Here is a 16,377-nt window from a genome sequence, read left to right as displayed (position 1 = left end):
ATTTAATCAGTCATGAAATATTCCTTTTTGTCTTTTTTTTTTTAAAATCACAATTCCAAATATCATATCAAAAATATTTTCTACATCGGTTCAGAAGAATTTAAAATTAATAATCTTTTTTTTTTTTTCATTTTTAATGTCTTAAACTGCAAACTGGGGTTTTCATAATACCTTTTTTAAAGATAGTGTTATACTCAAAATTGTTAATAAAGTGTAAGAACGTCAAATTGGTTCCTGACCAAAATATTACAGGAAATGTGTAATGAAATATGTATTTATCCCAACATTCCTCTGGTATTTCCTTTTTTGAAACTTGGCTACATCCATCCAGAACATCTTTGAAATTATACAGTGAAAGAGATAAAAGATGGAGAATGATTTATAGTTTATAGAGCACATTAAATCACTTACTATCATCCATTTTATCATTTTAAAACATTTCCAGTACATGTTTCTCTGGCTGAAATCTCTTTCTATTATTGAAAGGAACTCCCTTAAGTTTGTTGTTGATATTTTTCTGTGTACATTGTTTATTTAAAACAAACAATTAACACAGAAATACAAACAGTTGAAGTCATTTGTAATGTAAAAACCCAAATGTACTATTTTCGGGTTTTTTCTCCAAGATAAATTTCCTCGACGTCATGACGTCAGACATTGAACTCCGTTAACCGGAAGAGAAGTGTCGCTGTGTGTGTTTTCATGTTTACATTTGGGGCACCGCGTCAAAATGAATCCCCCGATGATCATCTCGACCAGCTCCGTGTCGACAACAAAGAGTAAGACCGTGTGAACCCGCCGGCATCTTTACTGCACTGCTGAACAGAAAGCAGAGCCGCTGAAATGTGCTCAGTTAGCTGTTAGCTGCACACGTTAGAGAAGTCTGTGACACAGCAGAGAGTCCCCTTTGATTCAGTTTAAGTCCGTTTAAAGCCGTTGAGCTGTCTGTCAGTAAAATGCAGAATGACTTTCGCTTGCTATGTCATAAGCACGTTTGCTAACAGACAGTTTTCAGGTAGCAGGTTGCTCAGGTTTCCAGTTTCTGATTACAAATATAATCCTTTATTATGAAGTCCACTTGATACGTTTGATGGCATATTCTGAGCGTTTTAGCTGCAAGGCTCTCACACTTCGTTCTTAGCTGCAGAGACAGGTGTGACACAGCTATGTTACCACAAGTGCAGGGACAGTGTCTTTGCTGGAGCTCTCCAGTCCTGTTGTGTCAGTTAACATAGTTTGCAGTTAAGTGAAAAACTGCTGCAAACATACAAATTAAAGATGCAAAGTGCTGTTAGCCTTTCTGCTAACAGTGTAGTAAACATAGGACAATGTAGAACTGGAGAGATCAGATCAGTATCATTTAATCTAGCTGTGTGAGTCAGGACCAAACCACTGTTGATCCAAATGTCAGACATACACACCAAACTCTATCATCCCAAAGCTGGGATACTTGTAACAGCAGCACTGTACAGGCCCTCTATTATACTACTATATAATAAAGTGCCATCACTCATTTCATTTATCGTATTCAGTCAGTATTAAAATATAGAATGTTATTTCCCCTACATGCACCTAATAAGCTAGCTCACAAGTGTTTTCACTTTTCAACAATGAAAAAATAAATCTGTATTGTACATGTGCAGGGAAACGAGAGGCAGAGCGTTCGGTTAACTGGACGGCGGAGGAAACTCAGGTGCTCCTCTGCGCCTGGAGCGATGAGCGAGTCCAGAAGACTTTGGCTGAAAACCTCAGAAACCGGCATGTCTTCAAACACCTCTCAGCTCGCATGAGTGAAATGGGTTTCTCTCGGAGTCCCCACCAGTGCCGGCTTCGAGTCAAAACTCTCAAGGCTAACTACGTGAGAGCCAAACTGCAGAGAAGCATGGACAGCTCGCAGCCGTGCACTTTTAAATACTTTGCCGAGATGGATGCGGTGCTGGGCCGAAGGACAGGGGGAGGGGAAGGAGGGTCTCATTTTGTTTCACACCAACAGGTGTCAGAGGGCCACTTTGACTCCACTGATGGGACAGGGAGTTTTACCTCGGATTTAAATTCCAGTACAAACATAAGTGGACACCATTGTGGCTCTCTGGGGAATTCAATGAGGCAAAATTTAAGCTCTTTAGAGGAGAGAGCAGGCTGTCAGCTGGACTCTGAGGTAAAGGTAGAGCACAGAGAAGAGTCGGTGGATGAGTTAGAGTACAGCGACACGGGATTCTCACAGCATCCGAGGGACAGGCACCACGAAGTTTATCTGGAGACAGCCATCCACCCGAATATTAACGGTATGTACTGTTACTGAAATAATAATGTAAACAAGACACATTTATCTTATTTTAGGAGCTAAAGTCAAGAAGATTTTTACATTTTGTTTAAACAGTACGGGTCGGAGATAGATCCTCAAAATTTTATCTGGATATTTCAAGAAGATTTGTGATAATGGTTTTAACAATGTAGGGAAAAAATGCTTTATTGATTCTTGTAGCTTGCAGGCCACAGCACTTCGAAGCGTCAGTAAATGAAGGGCATTTTTCATCCTTCTTTTGCAGTACTGCTACTGATGGCGATGCTCAGTAGAGTAATTACTTTTGGTCACACATCACCACCTACTATATCGTCCTTTATAGCCTGGTTGTGTTGGTGTTTTGCTTTTGCCTCAGATGTTTTGCCTCGAGTGTGTTATTTCCCTGCATATTTTGCAGTGTCGTGCTTTATTTGAGGTCAGTTAAGTAGCTAAATATTTAGTTCTAAATCATCAATGAAAGCAGACATGTTGCTCTCAGTGTCAGATATGCCTGGGCTTGGGAAGGCTATATAAATGATGTTGCAGCGTGACACTTTTAAATGTCAAGTAATCATTCATCCCAGTATTATCGTTGATGACATATGGCACAGCTGTGGTGTGATAGACCCAGAAAGGGCTAAAGAATCACCAGGATTTGAAATGAGAGATGCTTTGTTCCAGATACGTCGGAACTTGGATGTTGAATGTGGGAGTGACATTCTTGAGTTAGTGGGTTCCATAAAAAGCGAGAACATATTTTTTTTGGTTCTTAGCAATATGGAGTCTTTCAGGTATCACTAGCAATAAAGCATGATACTTTTTTTTTTTTTGCTCTTCGAAAGTGTCCGAAAAAAGCCTGTAGCTGTGTTTGCTCTGTTCTAAGCCCCTCCCACCAGACATGCGCAGCAGTTTGTGCTTCAAATGATGCTAATTCAAGTCTTCAAATGAGGTTTTAACCTCCTTGGTGAAATTCCTCGACTACATAACTCTTTATATTCTATTATATTTTTCCCATGTGGTATTATTGTTGTACTCTGACCTGAACAGGTCTGGAAAGCCTCTTTCTACAGGCTCAAAACATAAAGCTTTGAGGAGGAGAAGGACACTTGTTCCCTCTGAGTGCACTTGAGTTATAACAGGCTGAATGTTTAAAGTTGAGACAGACTTCATGCTAATAACCAAACAATTGTGAAAATATTTGTGGTCTATTAATCAATCCTGTCATTAATAACACCATGCATGTATTGTTTTATATCCTGATTTGCAGGTACAACAGTGGAAAATAGCTCAAGCACTCCTTCTCCACATTTGGTCCTACCTCTGCCTGCTCCTCCTGCTCCCACTCTTACCCAGTCCACTGCTTCTCCTCTCCCAGCACCTCCAGATATAAACCCCAACATCCTCCCTGCCTCTGCCGACCATCACCCTGCACCTTCCTGTCTCGAACCTGTCCTTAAGCACCTGTCAGAGTGCTTCCAGCAGCTGGTCTCTGAGACCCGGAGCTTGCTGGTGCAGCTGGAGAGTCAAAGGCAGGAGCACGCCCGATGGCACCAGGAGCTCCTGGCCCAGTGGCTGCAAAGGGAGGAACGGCGGCAGAGGGAGACGGCTGAGAGGGAGGAGAGGAGGGAGAAAGCTCGCATGGAGCACGAGATTAGAGTCCTGGAGCTCCTCACCAATCTGAGCAAACAGCAGGGGTGTAGCTGTGAGGGCAGCCGGACTTTAGCAGGGGGACAGGCTGCTCCAAACCATACTAACAAAGACAGGAGATAGGAGTTTTACAGTGGCTGACCCAAAGTGCGGACTGATATTTCTTCTCAGGTGGACACAAATAACATTAGCAATGAGGCAAGCTCCCACAGTCAGGCCAGCCCGAATCCTGAGTGGGAGATTTTAGTTGAGCCAAGTGCACAGATACCCCCCCACTTCCAAAAAAAAAGAAGCGGAAAGTCTGTGAGAATAATATGACTGCTACTGTTACTTTGACATTTAAAGGCCCAGAAATCCAAAAAAGAGGAAACTACAGTTGAAGTGTAAAAGAGGAATTTCTTCTTGTTTTTGCAGTCACATTGCTGAGGGGATTTCTGCGATGTCAGTGAATTTCGCCAAATGTTACAGAGTTGTTTCAATGCACTTTCACAGAAATTAAAAGTGTATATTTTTCAACCAGTTTCGACTGAAATGTGTTTTTCACAAGTGACTTGTTTCAGTTATTTATCGCAACTGTTGAGCCAAAGTAAGAATCAGTCGGCATCATCTTCAGCGTGTTTGGGTTCAGTGGTGGCGTCCTTGGATCTAGATCAAAGCTTAACTGTTCATACAAATAACCTCTCTTACTTTTGAAGCAATGTGAACCAACCTTGAAACAACAACAGCAAAATCAAATCAAAATATTTAAGTCAGTGTACAGGATTATATGTGTGTGTGAATTGTAGTATTAATAGAAATTTTCCAACATACCACATTAAAAAGTGACTCCTGTTTCTAATCCAGATGAAAATGATAAACAGATGAATAATTAAATCACAGCTTTTGCAATAACTGTGCAATAAGTTGCAAGTATGAGATGTTGTCCATGCTGTGTGACAGCACATCAGATCTCCATTCATATCAAACTTGCTTCTGTTACATGAAAAAGTCATTAAAAATAAACAGCATTGACAGCTTAGCGGTAATAGATGACCATAACAGACTAAAGTCAAAGGGCAGATGCGATGAGAGAGTCGCAGGTTTGATTCCTTCAGTGTTTACTCAGTTTGTCCCTGCGGTCCATTAGCAGGATGCAGGGCTGTGACCTGGCTGCTTCAGTGGGGGGGGTGACAGAAAGAGGCAAACAGTTTACTGTACATTCCTGACGCCTGTGTTTGATGCTCAGTGTTGAAGCTATTTTGGGAAACTAGCACAAACATACAGTGAAGTCTGTTTATTTACGTCTCCGCGGGAACATTTCATACCCAGCATGTCAGCCTGGATGTTACCCCCGCTAAGACCTTTAGCGCAGCTCCGAGACTCCAGGCTTCGAGTTTCTTCGTTGCTGTATCAAACGAGCTACACCTGAGCAGTCCTTTGCTGCGATGGTGTATATTGTCTTCCTGCAACACTCGGCAATTTTCTCACACTCATGGGAGACATTTTTATTAAACCTCCAGGCTGTGGCTCGCTCCATGCTGATTCTTACCTGAATAGACAAACTGGAAATTTTTCACTCAGGCATTCAGCATTGTCTACCCTGAAGGGGTGTGAACAAGTTAAAATGAAAAAGCCCCACTTCCTTTTGACATGTATGAACCAGATTGTAATCAATACTGGTTTGGCTGGGAAAACCCAACCACTGGAATACTTACTGATGATATCTTCCTTATTGTAAACGGATAAAGTGAAACAAAAACTGCCAAAACAAACAGACCCATCCCACCTGTCTGTTAAAACCTGATGTTTGTGTTAATAAAGAATAAGCCACACCCATCTGTGGACTAGCATGGCCCACCATTACATTATAATCCTGCTGCATAATCCCCAATAAGTGAACTTAATTAAGAACATTTATAGGTCTTATTGCTCGTTTTTATCCAACACAACTTCCTTGTGACCTTTATTCTTTGTCATCAGTATAAAAGCATACGCTCTGTGATAACTGAGCCACAGGCTATGATGATATATTCTTACAGATGAACGGGTAGTTTCACACACTATGGACAAGTAGTAGTGTCTATTGTACTTCATATAAGTATGTGTGTGTATATTCTTCAGTTTTGGAAATTTTTAAAAGTTGCATTTAAAGGAAACACTGTATATTTGACTATTACGTCCTAAATACCAAATCTAACATATAACCATGTAAATATTTCCGACTACATCGCAGGATTCGTAACGTGTTGCAGACCACCCAGATCCTCACGTTCACCTTCTCATTACTAAATTTCCATCTCTTGGGCCAAAGCAGACCTTCGTGCATGTGAAGCTGCACAAACTGTCACACTAATAAAGCACCTGGTTGGTTGTGGTCACATGATGTAAAAAATATGAAAATAAAGTCTAGTTTTCTCTCGTGCTCCTTAACAGGACAGCCTCTAATCTCACCTGCTTTCCTCTTTGTCACAGAGCAGGCCTTCATAAAACACACAAACAACTTATTCAAAGGTTGTTTTCTTGGTGATTTATTTCATTTTTATTGCAGTTTACAGCATGAGGAACAAATGCGCCCCAAATACATGGAAGTTTCAGTTAAATAAAAACCAACTGAGCATTACTTCCTGCATTTCATTTGTGCCTCGTGGTCTTCCCCACAGTGACTTCAAGCCTGATCTCTATGCAGTCATTTAAGCGAGAGAAAAGCCAGATTAGTGCATATACATAAATCTGCGCTAATCCTGGATTACGTAATACAAGTGGATGTTGATGAGATTTGGGATGATTTGCTGTTATTGTACCAGGGCTTATTACTCTGTTCTGACATGTGGAGAAAGTCATCCAGTACAGATTTCTCAGACTAAACTATCAATCAGTGCATCATCTTTGCATGACTCATGGTTCTGTATGTTCATCGGCCTGACTGCAGGGAGAAATGTAATCAGCCTGCTGTTGTTTAAAGCTTATAGGAACATTAAGGAAGCTTCTGAACAAATAAATATCAGTCAAAAATCAGTTTTGTTAGACGATAACATATTTTCTGCAGATATAAGGGAAGAAAATGAGTCATTTAAAGGTTCACTTGTACCGTGCTCCCAATTCTGCCTCCAGTCGGGCTTTCATTGATGCAAAAAAATTTGTATTTAATTGATGTGTCTAGTTGGACCAAAGAGTAATAACTAAAAATACAATATTAGAATACACTTACAATGGCCCCTCTATCTCATAAGAGAGAACACGGCGGCATTGCCAAGATTAGAGTTTGCCAGAGAACACAGCATCAAAGGATTTAATACAGTTGTCACTTAACGATTGTGGTTTGCATGTTTATTTCATTTAATACGGATCCATTTTTCCCCTTTTTTTTTCAAAGAAATCTAATATAGCAGCTTTCCACATAATAATGCAAACCAAAATGTTTAATTTTGCTACAAAAGGCAGCTTCCTTTTATGTCTCACCCACTTAGAAACAGTTGTCATCTTGAGTTGTGTGGACAAATAAGAGAGCGCCAGTGCTGGTTTGAGGAGCTAAACGGGACTTTTTGTATGACTGAAGACAAAAAAAAAGCAGCTGGAAAGTTCAGTTTCTTCCTGCTTCTACAATTCTTTATTTCTACTAATAAAGTCCTATAATTTAATCAGGACAGTACAGGTAGCCCAAGTTTAGTCATTTCTTTATTACTGTAATTGTTGTCACATAGAGTTTGAAACTAGGGATTGCAGTTTGAGTTGGTGGGTTTGACAGTAGATGGACTCAATTATCATGCTGGGTTCACTGTGTTGAGACTACAGGTGTGATAACAGCACAAAAACAACGCAAAATAAGGATCGGATCCAAAATATGGGCTTTTATTCTTTAATAGTGGATTAGAAAAGATTATGTCAAGTGTACCAGAGTTCCCAGTTTGACCCAGTGGCCAAATTATCATCCAGAAAATTTCAAGCAGTCTGACGTCAGCATTCGATGGAGTGTTATGAACATTTTTTAGCAATAATCAGTGTGTGGCCCCCACACACTGAATCTTTCTGATTATTTAACCTCCTGAATTTTTCTCACTCTCTACTATAAATGTTAATAATAATAATAATAATAATAATAATAATAATAATAATGGATTGGATTTATATAGCGCTTTTCAAGGCACCCAAAGCGCTTTACAATGCCACTAATGACTTTGGTCCTCCTCTATGACGAAATGTTACCATGCTAACAGCTAAACTATGAGAGTAAACACTGTGAACGCTGCTGTGTGGCGCTTTTTCAAAGTCTCCATTCTGTATTTAGTACTTGAACAAAATTTGGTGACTGCTGGGTTACACATGGACGACATATGTTGAACGTAACATTGGAGCTGAATAGATAAAATTATTTACACCGGTTCTAAATAAAATGTTTCTTGTTTTTTAAGTTTTCTGTTTAGCCACTTATTTATTGTATTAATCTTTTCTTTCTTTCTTTTTTTTTTTTTACTGTATTTTACTTGTGTTTTTTAAAGGTCTAACTAAGAATGGGCTTTGCTGATTAAAGCTATAAATTCATGTTCACCAGAGCCAAGTAAGTCAAAGTAAGTCAGTTCCCTTTAGTGGTTTTCACACTTTTCTCTATATAAAAACTCTATAAAAACAAAAAATAATTTTTAAAAAGAAGTTTTTGTAAATACAATATCAATGGTATATATGTTCTGCGTTATAACACTACATTCTTTCATTATTTTGAAAGGGAAGCAGCTTTTGCTAATAAAATGTTAGCATTGTGATTGTCCTGCTGCTGCTGGGTTCATACCTGAAATTGAATGCTGTAAATTTGCTTGTAGTATTTTTTTTTTCTTTACTGAAATCAAAACCCTTGAAAACCCACGATAAATATGAAACACCATCTATCTAGGAAAAACAACTGAAGTTAGCAGATGTTTAAATGTGTATGTTTAGGCACCAGATGTGTAACTGGATGGACAGACTGGGACTTCTTTGGTGTCTTTACCGTGTTTATTGTCTTCTTTAGATGTTGCCATTCTAACATGGTAACCATTACAAGTTCTAAACATGAGTATGCTAGAGCTGTCATCATTAGTGTGCTAAAGTTACAGCTGCAGCTCAAAGCAGAAGCAAATTTAATTAAAAAAAAATTGCTTGCATTACTCATTTCATAAAATCAGTGAGCTCATGGATTCAATAAAAACAACCTAAAACAAACCCTTAAAGTCACTTTCAGAATTACACCATAATCATAGCCCTGCATAAAATTAATCTAATGTTGTTTTTAATTGTTTAGTTTTTTATTGATGCGTAAACTTCTTGGTTGAAATCTTTACTCGTCTCTATTTAAATATGCTCCCGTTTCTAGAACCACAGTCCATATTATCCGGAGTTTCCTTTGAAAGGGAATGGCTTCATCGGAAATTTCTGTAAATACAGCAAAGCTAAAATGAGAAAGGGAAAGAGAAATGAAATTGAAAACAAGAGATGAGACCAGGCAGGGAGGGGGCGCTTCTCTTCTCTGATTGGCTGCCGCCTCTCCCTCGCTGTGAGGTCTTCAGGCTGCTCGCGGCTCCGGAGCTCAGACACGAGTGAATGCTGCAGAGGAGAGACAGAGTCAGCACTGCTTCATTTAGACGACTTGTTCTTGGAGCTGACTTGATCCCGTTGGCGCTGTGAAAGCGGGAATACACATTTTTTGTTCCCTTTCGCGTTTGCACCTGAATAATGGTGCACTGAGTGTCCGGAGCCAGGAGGAACTGCTGGGATTGACCGTCTGCTCTGCGCGCATGTGAAAGGAGAAATCAGAGGTTGTTTTCGCTTATTTTCAGAGGAGAGATACCAAAGAGTTTGTACCTGGATTACGGCTTGTTGAGGTGAGTTGTGCGTGTTTACAGCCGCACAGTTTTTTGGTTGTTGAATGTTATTCTGCAGACCCGACGTGTCCAAAATGCGCGCAGGTGGTGAAAGAGCGCACTTTATTTCCAGCCAAACGTGAATCTGAATGAATTGATGCTTTGCGACTCTATTCCTAAATGATCTGTGAATATCAACATTGCACTTTGGTTTTGTTGTGTTCCTTTAGCACCTTTTCCCCAATATTAGTGCGCCTATATTGACTTTATCCTACTATTACAAAAAACAACCGTGGGCAGTAATACCCAAATTGACAGGCTTTACTAAGGAGCTATTTCTGGATTTTTAATTTTGCTTAATTGACCCAAAGACCTGCCCCAAAAATTGGATTTCTGAAATCGGTGTCAATGGCGGGCTATTTTTAACCCCCACTACCTTCTGGCTAAGAGGATTCCTCTCTCCCTGCCTCTCCTTTGCGAGACGGTGAGGGATCAGTGAAGTTAATCCCGCATCTCTCCTGGGTCACCCTGGCCTGCTGCGCTTGGTTTTTCGTGCCACTGCTTTGTATTAGGAGCATGAGTTGGAGTTTCCTTAATGTGCTGACAAGGTAAATCCGTTTATTGGTTATTTGGCAGGACGCTAAAAATGTGAGAGTGCCTCCTGGAAGCCCTTGAATGAGTTATTGTTACTGCGGATTACATGTTTGCTACTGTACTCTGGAATCCCTGGGGTTGTGGTGGGATTTGCTTGATGTGAAGCAAATGCAGAAAAACAGATGCACTGGGGCGAAATGGGAAGTTTCCTCTCGTGAAATAAGGGTGCTGAGGCGGCAGGAGGGCTGCATTTCACACAAGTGGCCATTAAAAGGTAAATGTAATCACATGTACCTCAGCAGATCTTTGTGAATTATAAGCTGTCTTCATAGCTTCACCTTAGCTGTGTTTACAGACTGCTTCCTAAACCTGGGTCGCCTCTAGTTTTATAAGTTCAAAGATCAATAAGTAAGGAGCTAAAATTCAACAAAATATATGATGGAATATTTCATCTTATCACAGTCTTCTTTGCTACAGTTACAGCTGCCTGGTTGTCATGGGTATAATGGCTGAACAGGTTCAATATGGTTGAACTGTGACAGAAAACATGAAACTACTGTTTGAACAATGTTTAAATGTGAAGCAGGTCCTGATCCTGATGATCGGACCAACCAATCTGGCATCTTCTGAATTTCAAAAGATGATCTCAGTACTTGCAAACCAGACCAGTACACAGGAATCAGTGTTCACTCTTTCATCAAGAACAGACAGCCCTGCCATGGAGCTGCTGCTGACGTTTTAAGACTTTACCATCAGATCCTAAAGATTTGGAGTAAAATTCAGAAGTAGCAGCTGTAGGGGCACCGTTTCTGCTGTCAGGGGGTTCCCTCCGTGTTGGTGTCTGCAGCGGTGGAAGGATTCATGGCACTGCTGAGGACCGATAAGGCCAGGTGACAGAGTCCCTTATGGAACCTGTGATTTTTACCACTCGGAGCAACAGCTGCAAACATCTCCCTCTCAGCTTATATCCCAGCACTCAACACTGGTGTGAAAACACTCAAGAGAGGTGACATAGCTGTTAGTGGCTGCACGTTATATGTTGATGTACTGCTGCTGGGTAGATGGAGGAGTGTGGCTCACCCTCTGATAGGACGTGTTTGCAGTTATAATAGTTCATACAATTTTAGCTCAGCCAGCAGGAATATCAGGGTCAAGGAGCTTTTTTAATGGCTGCTATTACATGTTAATCACACCAGTTATGGCTATGTTTTTGCTAACCTCCAAGAGCAAAAATGGCATGGCAAGTCACATTGACAAGTTAAGACCAAGACCATGAAATAACCCAGAGTTCTTGGAGTCTCTCTAACCTCGTCTCCTTATTTCTGAGATAATGTTTCCACATCACAGCCGTATCTGGTTTGTTTTGGTCCTACCTTTTCATTCCAGTGGTCTGGAACACTTACATTTTTGCTTCAAATTCCTGAACTTACTTTAATTTGAAGTACTGTTGACCACACTCTGGCTTCAAACAACACAACCAATGAGCCGGCCTTATTTAGATAACTTCCACTATTCCACTCCACTCTCCCGTGCCCAGCCACTCTGCAGCTATCTCTCACCCTCATTTCCTCGAGCCATGGGTGAGTGAGATTCCTCATGCCTTTCAGTGTTTACACAGTGGGGGGAGGTGGGGGCTGTTGATTTACTGCCTTAAAGTGTCTTGGTGGCTGCATTGCGTTCCCTTTACTGCCATACTGTTGTACTTTGTGCCCGTTTTTCTTAAAAAGGGGGGGAAATCCTTTTTTCTCTTCAGTATTTCATTTATGTGGGTCCCACTTTTCTGCCTCATTGCTGTTGCACATTTAAGGGTAACGACAGATCTCACTGCTTTATTGCATGACCTGTGTACTTCTAAATAGTCGTATGGACTGTCTGACTCCTGAGAAATTTCTCAGGTAGAGCACACTGGGGTGCCTAAACGGGGAACACGTCTGTTTCCTTGAGTTCAGCTTAAGAACTATGGGAGTGAAGTGCGGAGGCTTTTTTTCTGTACGATCTCTGCACTGCTGATGGACTCTCATCACAAGCAGTCATTAGAAGCATGGGTAGGGTGGGAAGAGCCCCCGTCGTTTCTTTGATAGCCTGTGTTTTGAGAGAGCAGACTGCATCATTCTCCCTCTGGGGAGCAGCCCCACCCGTGCGTTTTGGCGACAAAATTACCTGCAAGCCCGCGTCATCGTTGGGTCTGCAGCCTGAAGGTAATCTCAAACGAATGCTGGAGTTTTGCTTCTTATATGACATTTGCCTGGGGAGGTTTTTTAAATGCTGACCCTCTGTGCTTCCAAATGTCCCCACGTGGCAAAGGGAAGAGAGAAAAATAACATTTTATTAAGCTTTCAGTGAGTCATGGCCTCCTGCACATTAACAATATATTATAAAAGTCCTTAAGTTTCATTTTTGGTCACTTCTTTCAGTTTGGAGAAATGTTGCAGGAGCAGCAGGTTATCACAAGGCAGTGCTGAGTCTGCGCTTTAACCAGCCTGTCGTCTTAGACACTCTGTCAAGTGATCATCTTTACTCTGATGTGTTTAAAAAGACAAAGATTGGCAAAGCTCAAAGTCTGTGGGTGTGCTCTTTCTCTCTCTTCAACCATCTTTTAACTGTTAAATGATTAGAAAAAACCAAGAGTGTGAATTTCCTTCAGTTTTTAAATCCACTTTAAGCCCAAACCAGACTTCTTTTACACATCGAGGCAGATGGCTTTGCACACAAACAACCAGTCAGGCTCTAATTAAAACCACCCATCCAACCTAAACAACCCCCAGCCCCTCTCACGGAGGCGAATTGTGGCATTTTGCTTGTTTATCTTCAGCTGCCGCCCCGGCCGGTGGCCAGGATAAACCAACAGCAACGTGCTAAGAGTTTGTTTTTGTCAGAGCCTGAGGACTCGACATGTGGTCCCCCTCAGCCTGCTACCACCACTCCTGCTACTACTACTACGACTGCACGTGACACCTGGAAGACATGTAAATCTCTCTGCCTCAGCTGTCAGAGCTTGCAAACATCATATGCTTTTTTTAGGATTCTGGTGAAGGCGACAGCTGGTGTGTGTGTGGGCGGGGTTATTATATTGCAGTTGATTGAAAGTGGCTCTAATCTGAGTAAAAAGGTAGTTGTAATGCTGCTAAAACGTCTTTTAAGAAGTGTTGAAAAAGAACAAGCAAGATCTCCAGACTGGAAAAATCGGAAGAATGTTCCAAAATAAGATTTCAAACACTCTGACCTGTATTTGCTGCTAGGCACAAATCCTGCTCTGATATGAGACCGAGAGATTAAGGAAAAGGACTCTGTACAGCATCTGATCTCACCGTGTCCTCGATGCATGTTTTTTTTTTTCTTTCTTTGTATAAGAGACCACCTTTATCTTCAAAGAACCCCACCTGTCCCTGGCAGCATGAGATTAATCCAAATTGTGCTCGGAGACATCAGAGAGGACGAGTGATGTAAAAGTCCTGAAGCTCAGAACAACTTGTTGCAGTGTTATAGCTCACTATTAAACCCAGTTGTTGCACTGTCTTCTGAAAACAGGGCCTCTGTAAATTAATTCAAATCAAATCCCAAAACTCTGGTCATCAGATACTGGCAGAGATATCGCCTCAATTTTCCCTGCACATTTGAGTCTGTAAAGTTAATCTGCAAAGAAAAGTGGATCTGTGTGGCTGATGATTAATTCTTCACATTAGTCATTTAGAAAATAAATACACTTTCATATGGTCCATGATGCTCCCTTGCACATGATGATTTATCTTTTCTCTGTGCAGCAGACGTCTCTAACTTCAGTGGTTAGGAGAGCACACTTGAGATCAGGGTGTTGGCTGTTCAGATCCCAGCTGGGAAAAGTGAAAGACTCGTGTTCTCAGCACTAGATCACCTGCTGCTGTTGATGTGCCCTTCAGCTTAACCCCAGTGGAGCATTCATGGCTGCCTTGCGGACACTCTGCATCTGCGACATCTCTGAGAAACTGCAACTGTGCCCGTGCTGTATTGCTGCTAGAGAAAGAGCGCTTTGGCTCAGTAGAAAACCACAGTGGACTATTTGAAGATCCCAGAACTGAGTGAGGATAGCCCTTTTTCTCCCTCCATCACACTCGTGATGTCCCTCTCTTGTGGGGAAGCCACATGGTGCAGCAGATGCTCGGGCCGCTGTGCCCCGACTCTACACACGCACCATTCTCATGGAAATGGCCATGGTTGTCTGGCTGAATAATGGCTGTGGTGGGTGTGTGCACACGTGCATTATGGAGATGTGGAGGGCGTGTGTGAAAGAGGCAGACTCGGCTGGGTGGGAGCTTCGTGTGTGCTCATGAATAAATTGAATGTTTTGGTATCTGTGTCAGAGCAAACAGGACTGTGTCTTGTGATTTCCCCCCCCCCCCCCCCCCCTTCTTTAATTCACCACTTGGTTGGATCAGCTGATGTTTTCCCTTTTTGTAAGACAGTCTGTAAATCAGGTTGCCTCCACAGGCCAACAAAACCTTAAACTCACTCGAACTGTTTGTGCCAGTGTGTGGGGCAGGTGCAATTTATACCTCCTGGCATCTCCTTCCCTGCCAGCGCTGCACTGCGTCAGCCTTGAAGGCTTCCTGGCTCGGCAGGCAGCCACGGGGCAGCATATTGTCAAGGCGGCAGGGGTGTGAAGGTATATGGAGGTGGGATTGTTGGACCTTGCACTAACCCCCCCCTCCAACCCCCACCTCGCCACACACACAAGTGTGAAAAGACTCATTGTGTATCCTCAGCCGTAAGTCTGCCTGGCATGGGACGGAGCCAGGTTCAGAGGTCAGGAGGCTGGTAAACTGCAGAGGAACGTGTACGTGAGGGTTTTGTTCTCTTTGTGGAAGCTGACTTGAATTTTAAATGCGAGACTGAGGAGTTTTTAAAAATCATCCTCAGTTCTTTAACCCTCTCAGGCTCAAATTAAGTTTTTGTTGCTAATGCACAAAAGAATACCTGCAGTGGTACTTCTGAGTAAAAAAAACTCATAAAATATGTATGTGGGGTAATCAGGTTGTTAGCTTTTAACTGTTGCAAATCTGCAAGCCTGCCTTGAGAGTGTTAAAAGGGTATTTGACTGCTAGATCAACAAACCAAGACTTGTTGCTGTAGCAGTCGCAGGTAAGCTGCAGAATTTCTCACCTCTCCCTCTGACATGTCTGTGCTGCTGCTGACCTGCATGCACCTGGAGAGTTTTCCATGGAGGAAGTCATGAGGTGTATAACTGAACTGTTATTCCATAAGTGAACTGCAAATTACTACTGGCAGCAGTGCTTAATGCACTCCTTTTTCATGCAAGAAAAAGCACCAAAGTTTTGGAATGTAAAATGTCAAAACAAATTTAAAAAGTAATGCAAAGTATAATTCAGTCCAGTGTTTATGGGAATAGGTTGATATGAATCCAGTTTGGGACAGTTTTGTTTCTCCTTCAGCTATGAAAAGGCAGATTTGACACCTAACCTCTCACTGCCTTTGCTCCAGAGAACACGTGTGCCCCTCTCTGTATCGTGTCCTGCCCTGCATAATGATCTATTCTGCCCTCTTCAACACACACAGTCTCCTTCTTGCTTTTAGTCACGCACATTCACATGGCAGGGTCGGAAGTTAACAGACAATGTGATCATACAATGTGCTTTCAGGATTAAAAAAGAAGTCTCTGGATTCTCCGGTGTGAGGACTCTCACAAGCTCTTACATGTTTTTAAGTGTGTTTTCCGTTTTATTTCTCTTCCAGCATAGATGCAGAGCTTCCTTTAATACCACCCGCTCAGGAGTTGAGTCAGAAGACCTTTTGAATTACTAATATTTTGTAATTATCTCATGAAAGCTTAAACCCTCGTTTGTTTTCAGTCGTTAGCGCCGGCATTAGATGTTGCTGCTTACTGGACTGGAGGTGATGCACATTATCTGCATAGTAATGTTGTGGTCATATAGAACAAAGGCCTAATCCTGTGAGGGTTAAGAGTTCAGCTTCCTGTAAAGCTTAGCGGGGTCAAAACTGAACAAACTGTCTGCCAGCTGTGTGTTCCTGTTATCTTGTCATCCAAAT

The 16,377-nt window shown here is 41.7% G+C and overlaps 2 protein-coding genes across 5 annotated transcripts in view; both read left to right on the top strand.

The window, feature by feature from the left end:
• Positions 1–4,450, top strand: part of LOC113033255 (uncharacterized) — a 47,842-nt gene extending 43,392 nt beyond the window's left edge. Inside the window, exons 1-3 of one of the 2 annotated variants that reach the window (XM_026186880.2) lie at positions 633–779; positions 1,644–2,285; positions 3,552–4,450. In XM_026186880.2, coding sequence (XP_026042665.1) covers positions 731–779; positions 1,644–2,285; positions 3,552–4,054 — 1,194 coding nt within the window. In that variant the 5' untranslated portion in view covers positions 633–730 and the 3' untranslated portion in view covers positions 4,055–4,450. Of the gene's footprint in view, positions 1–632; positions 780–1,643; positions 2,286–3,551 lie in introns of those variants that run through there. The other variant, XM_080287461.1, reaches the window with a different exon arrangement.
• Positions 1–16,377, top strand: part of rasgef1ba (RasGEF domain family, member 1Ba) — a 127,865-nt gene that overhangs the window by 89,686 nt on the left and 21,802 nt on the right. The window contains exon 1 of one of the 3 annotated variants that reach the window (XM_026186877.2): positions 9,456–9,762. The exons of the other annotated variants lie outside the window; for them this stretch is intronic. The gene's annotated coding sequence lies outside the window, so the exon portion shown is untranslated. Of the gene's footprint in view, positions 1–9,455; positions 9,763–16,377 lie in introns of those variants that run through there. 3 annotated transcript variants of the gene reach the window in all.

Source organism: Astatotilapia calliptera, chromosome 12 (assembly GCF_964374335.1).
Source record: "Astatotilapia calliptera chromosome 12, fAstCal68.1, whole genome shotgun sequence".
NCBI classification, from domain to species: Eukaryota; Metazoa; Chordata; class Actinopteri; order Cichliformes; family Cichlidae; genus Astatotilapia; species Astatotilapia calliptera.
Note: the sequence above shows the minus strand (reverse complement) of the source record. Positions and strands in the feature narration are given on the sequence as shown.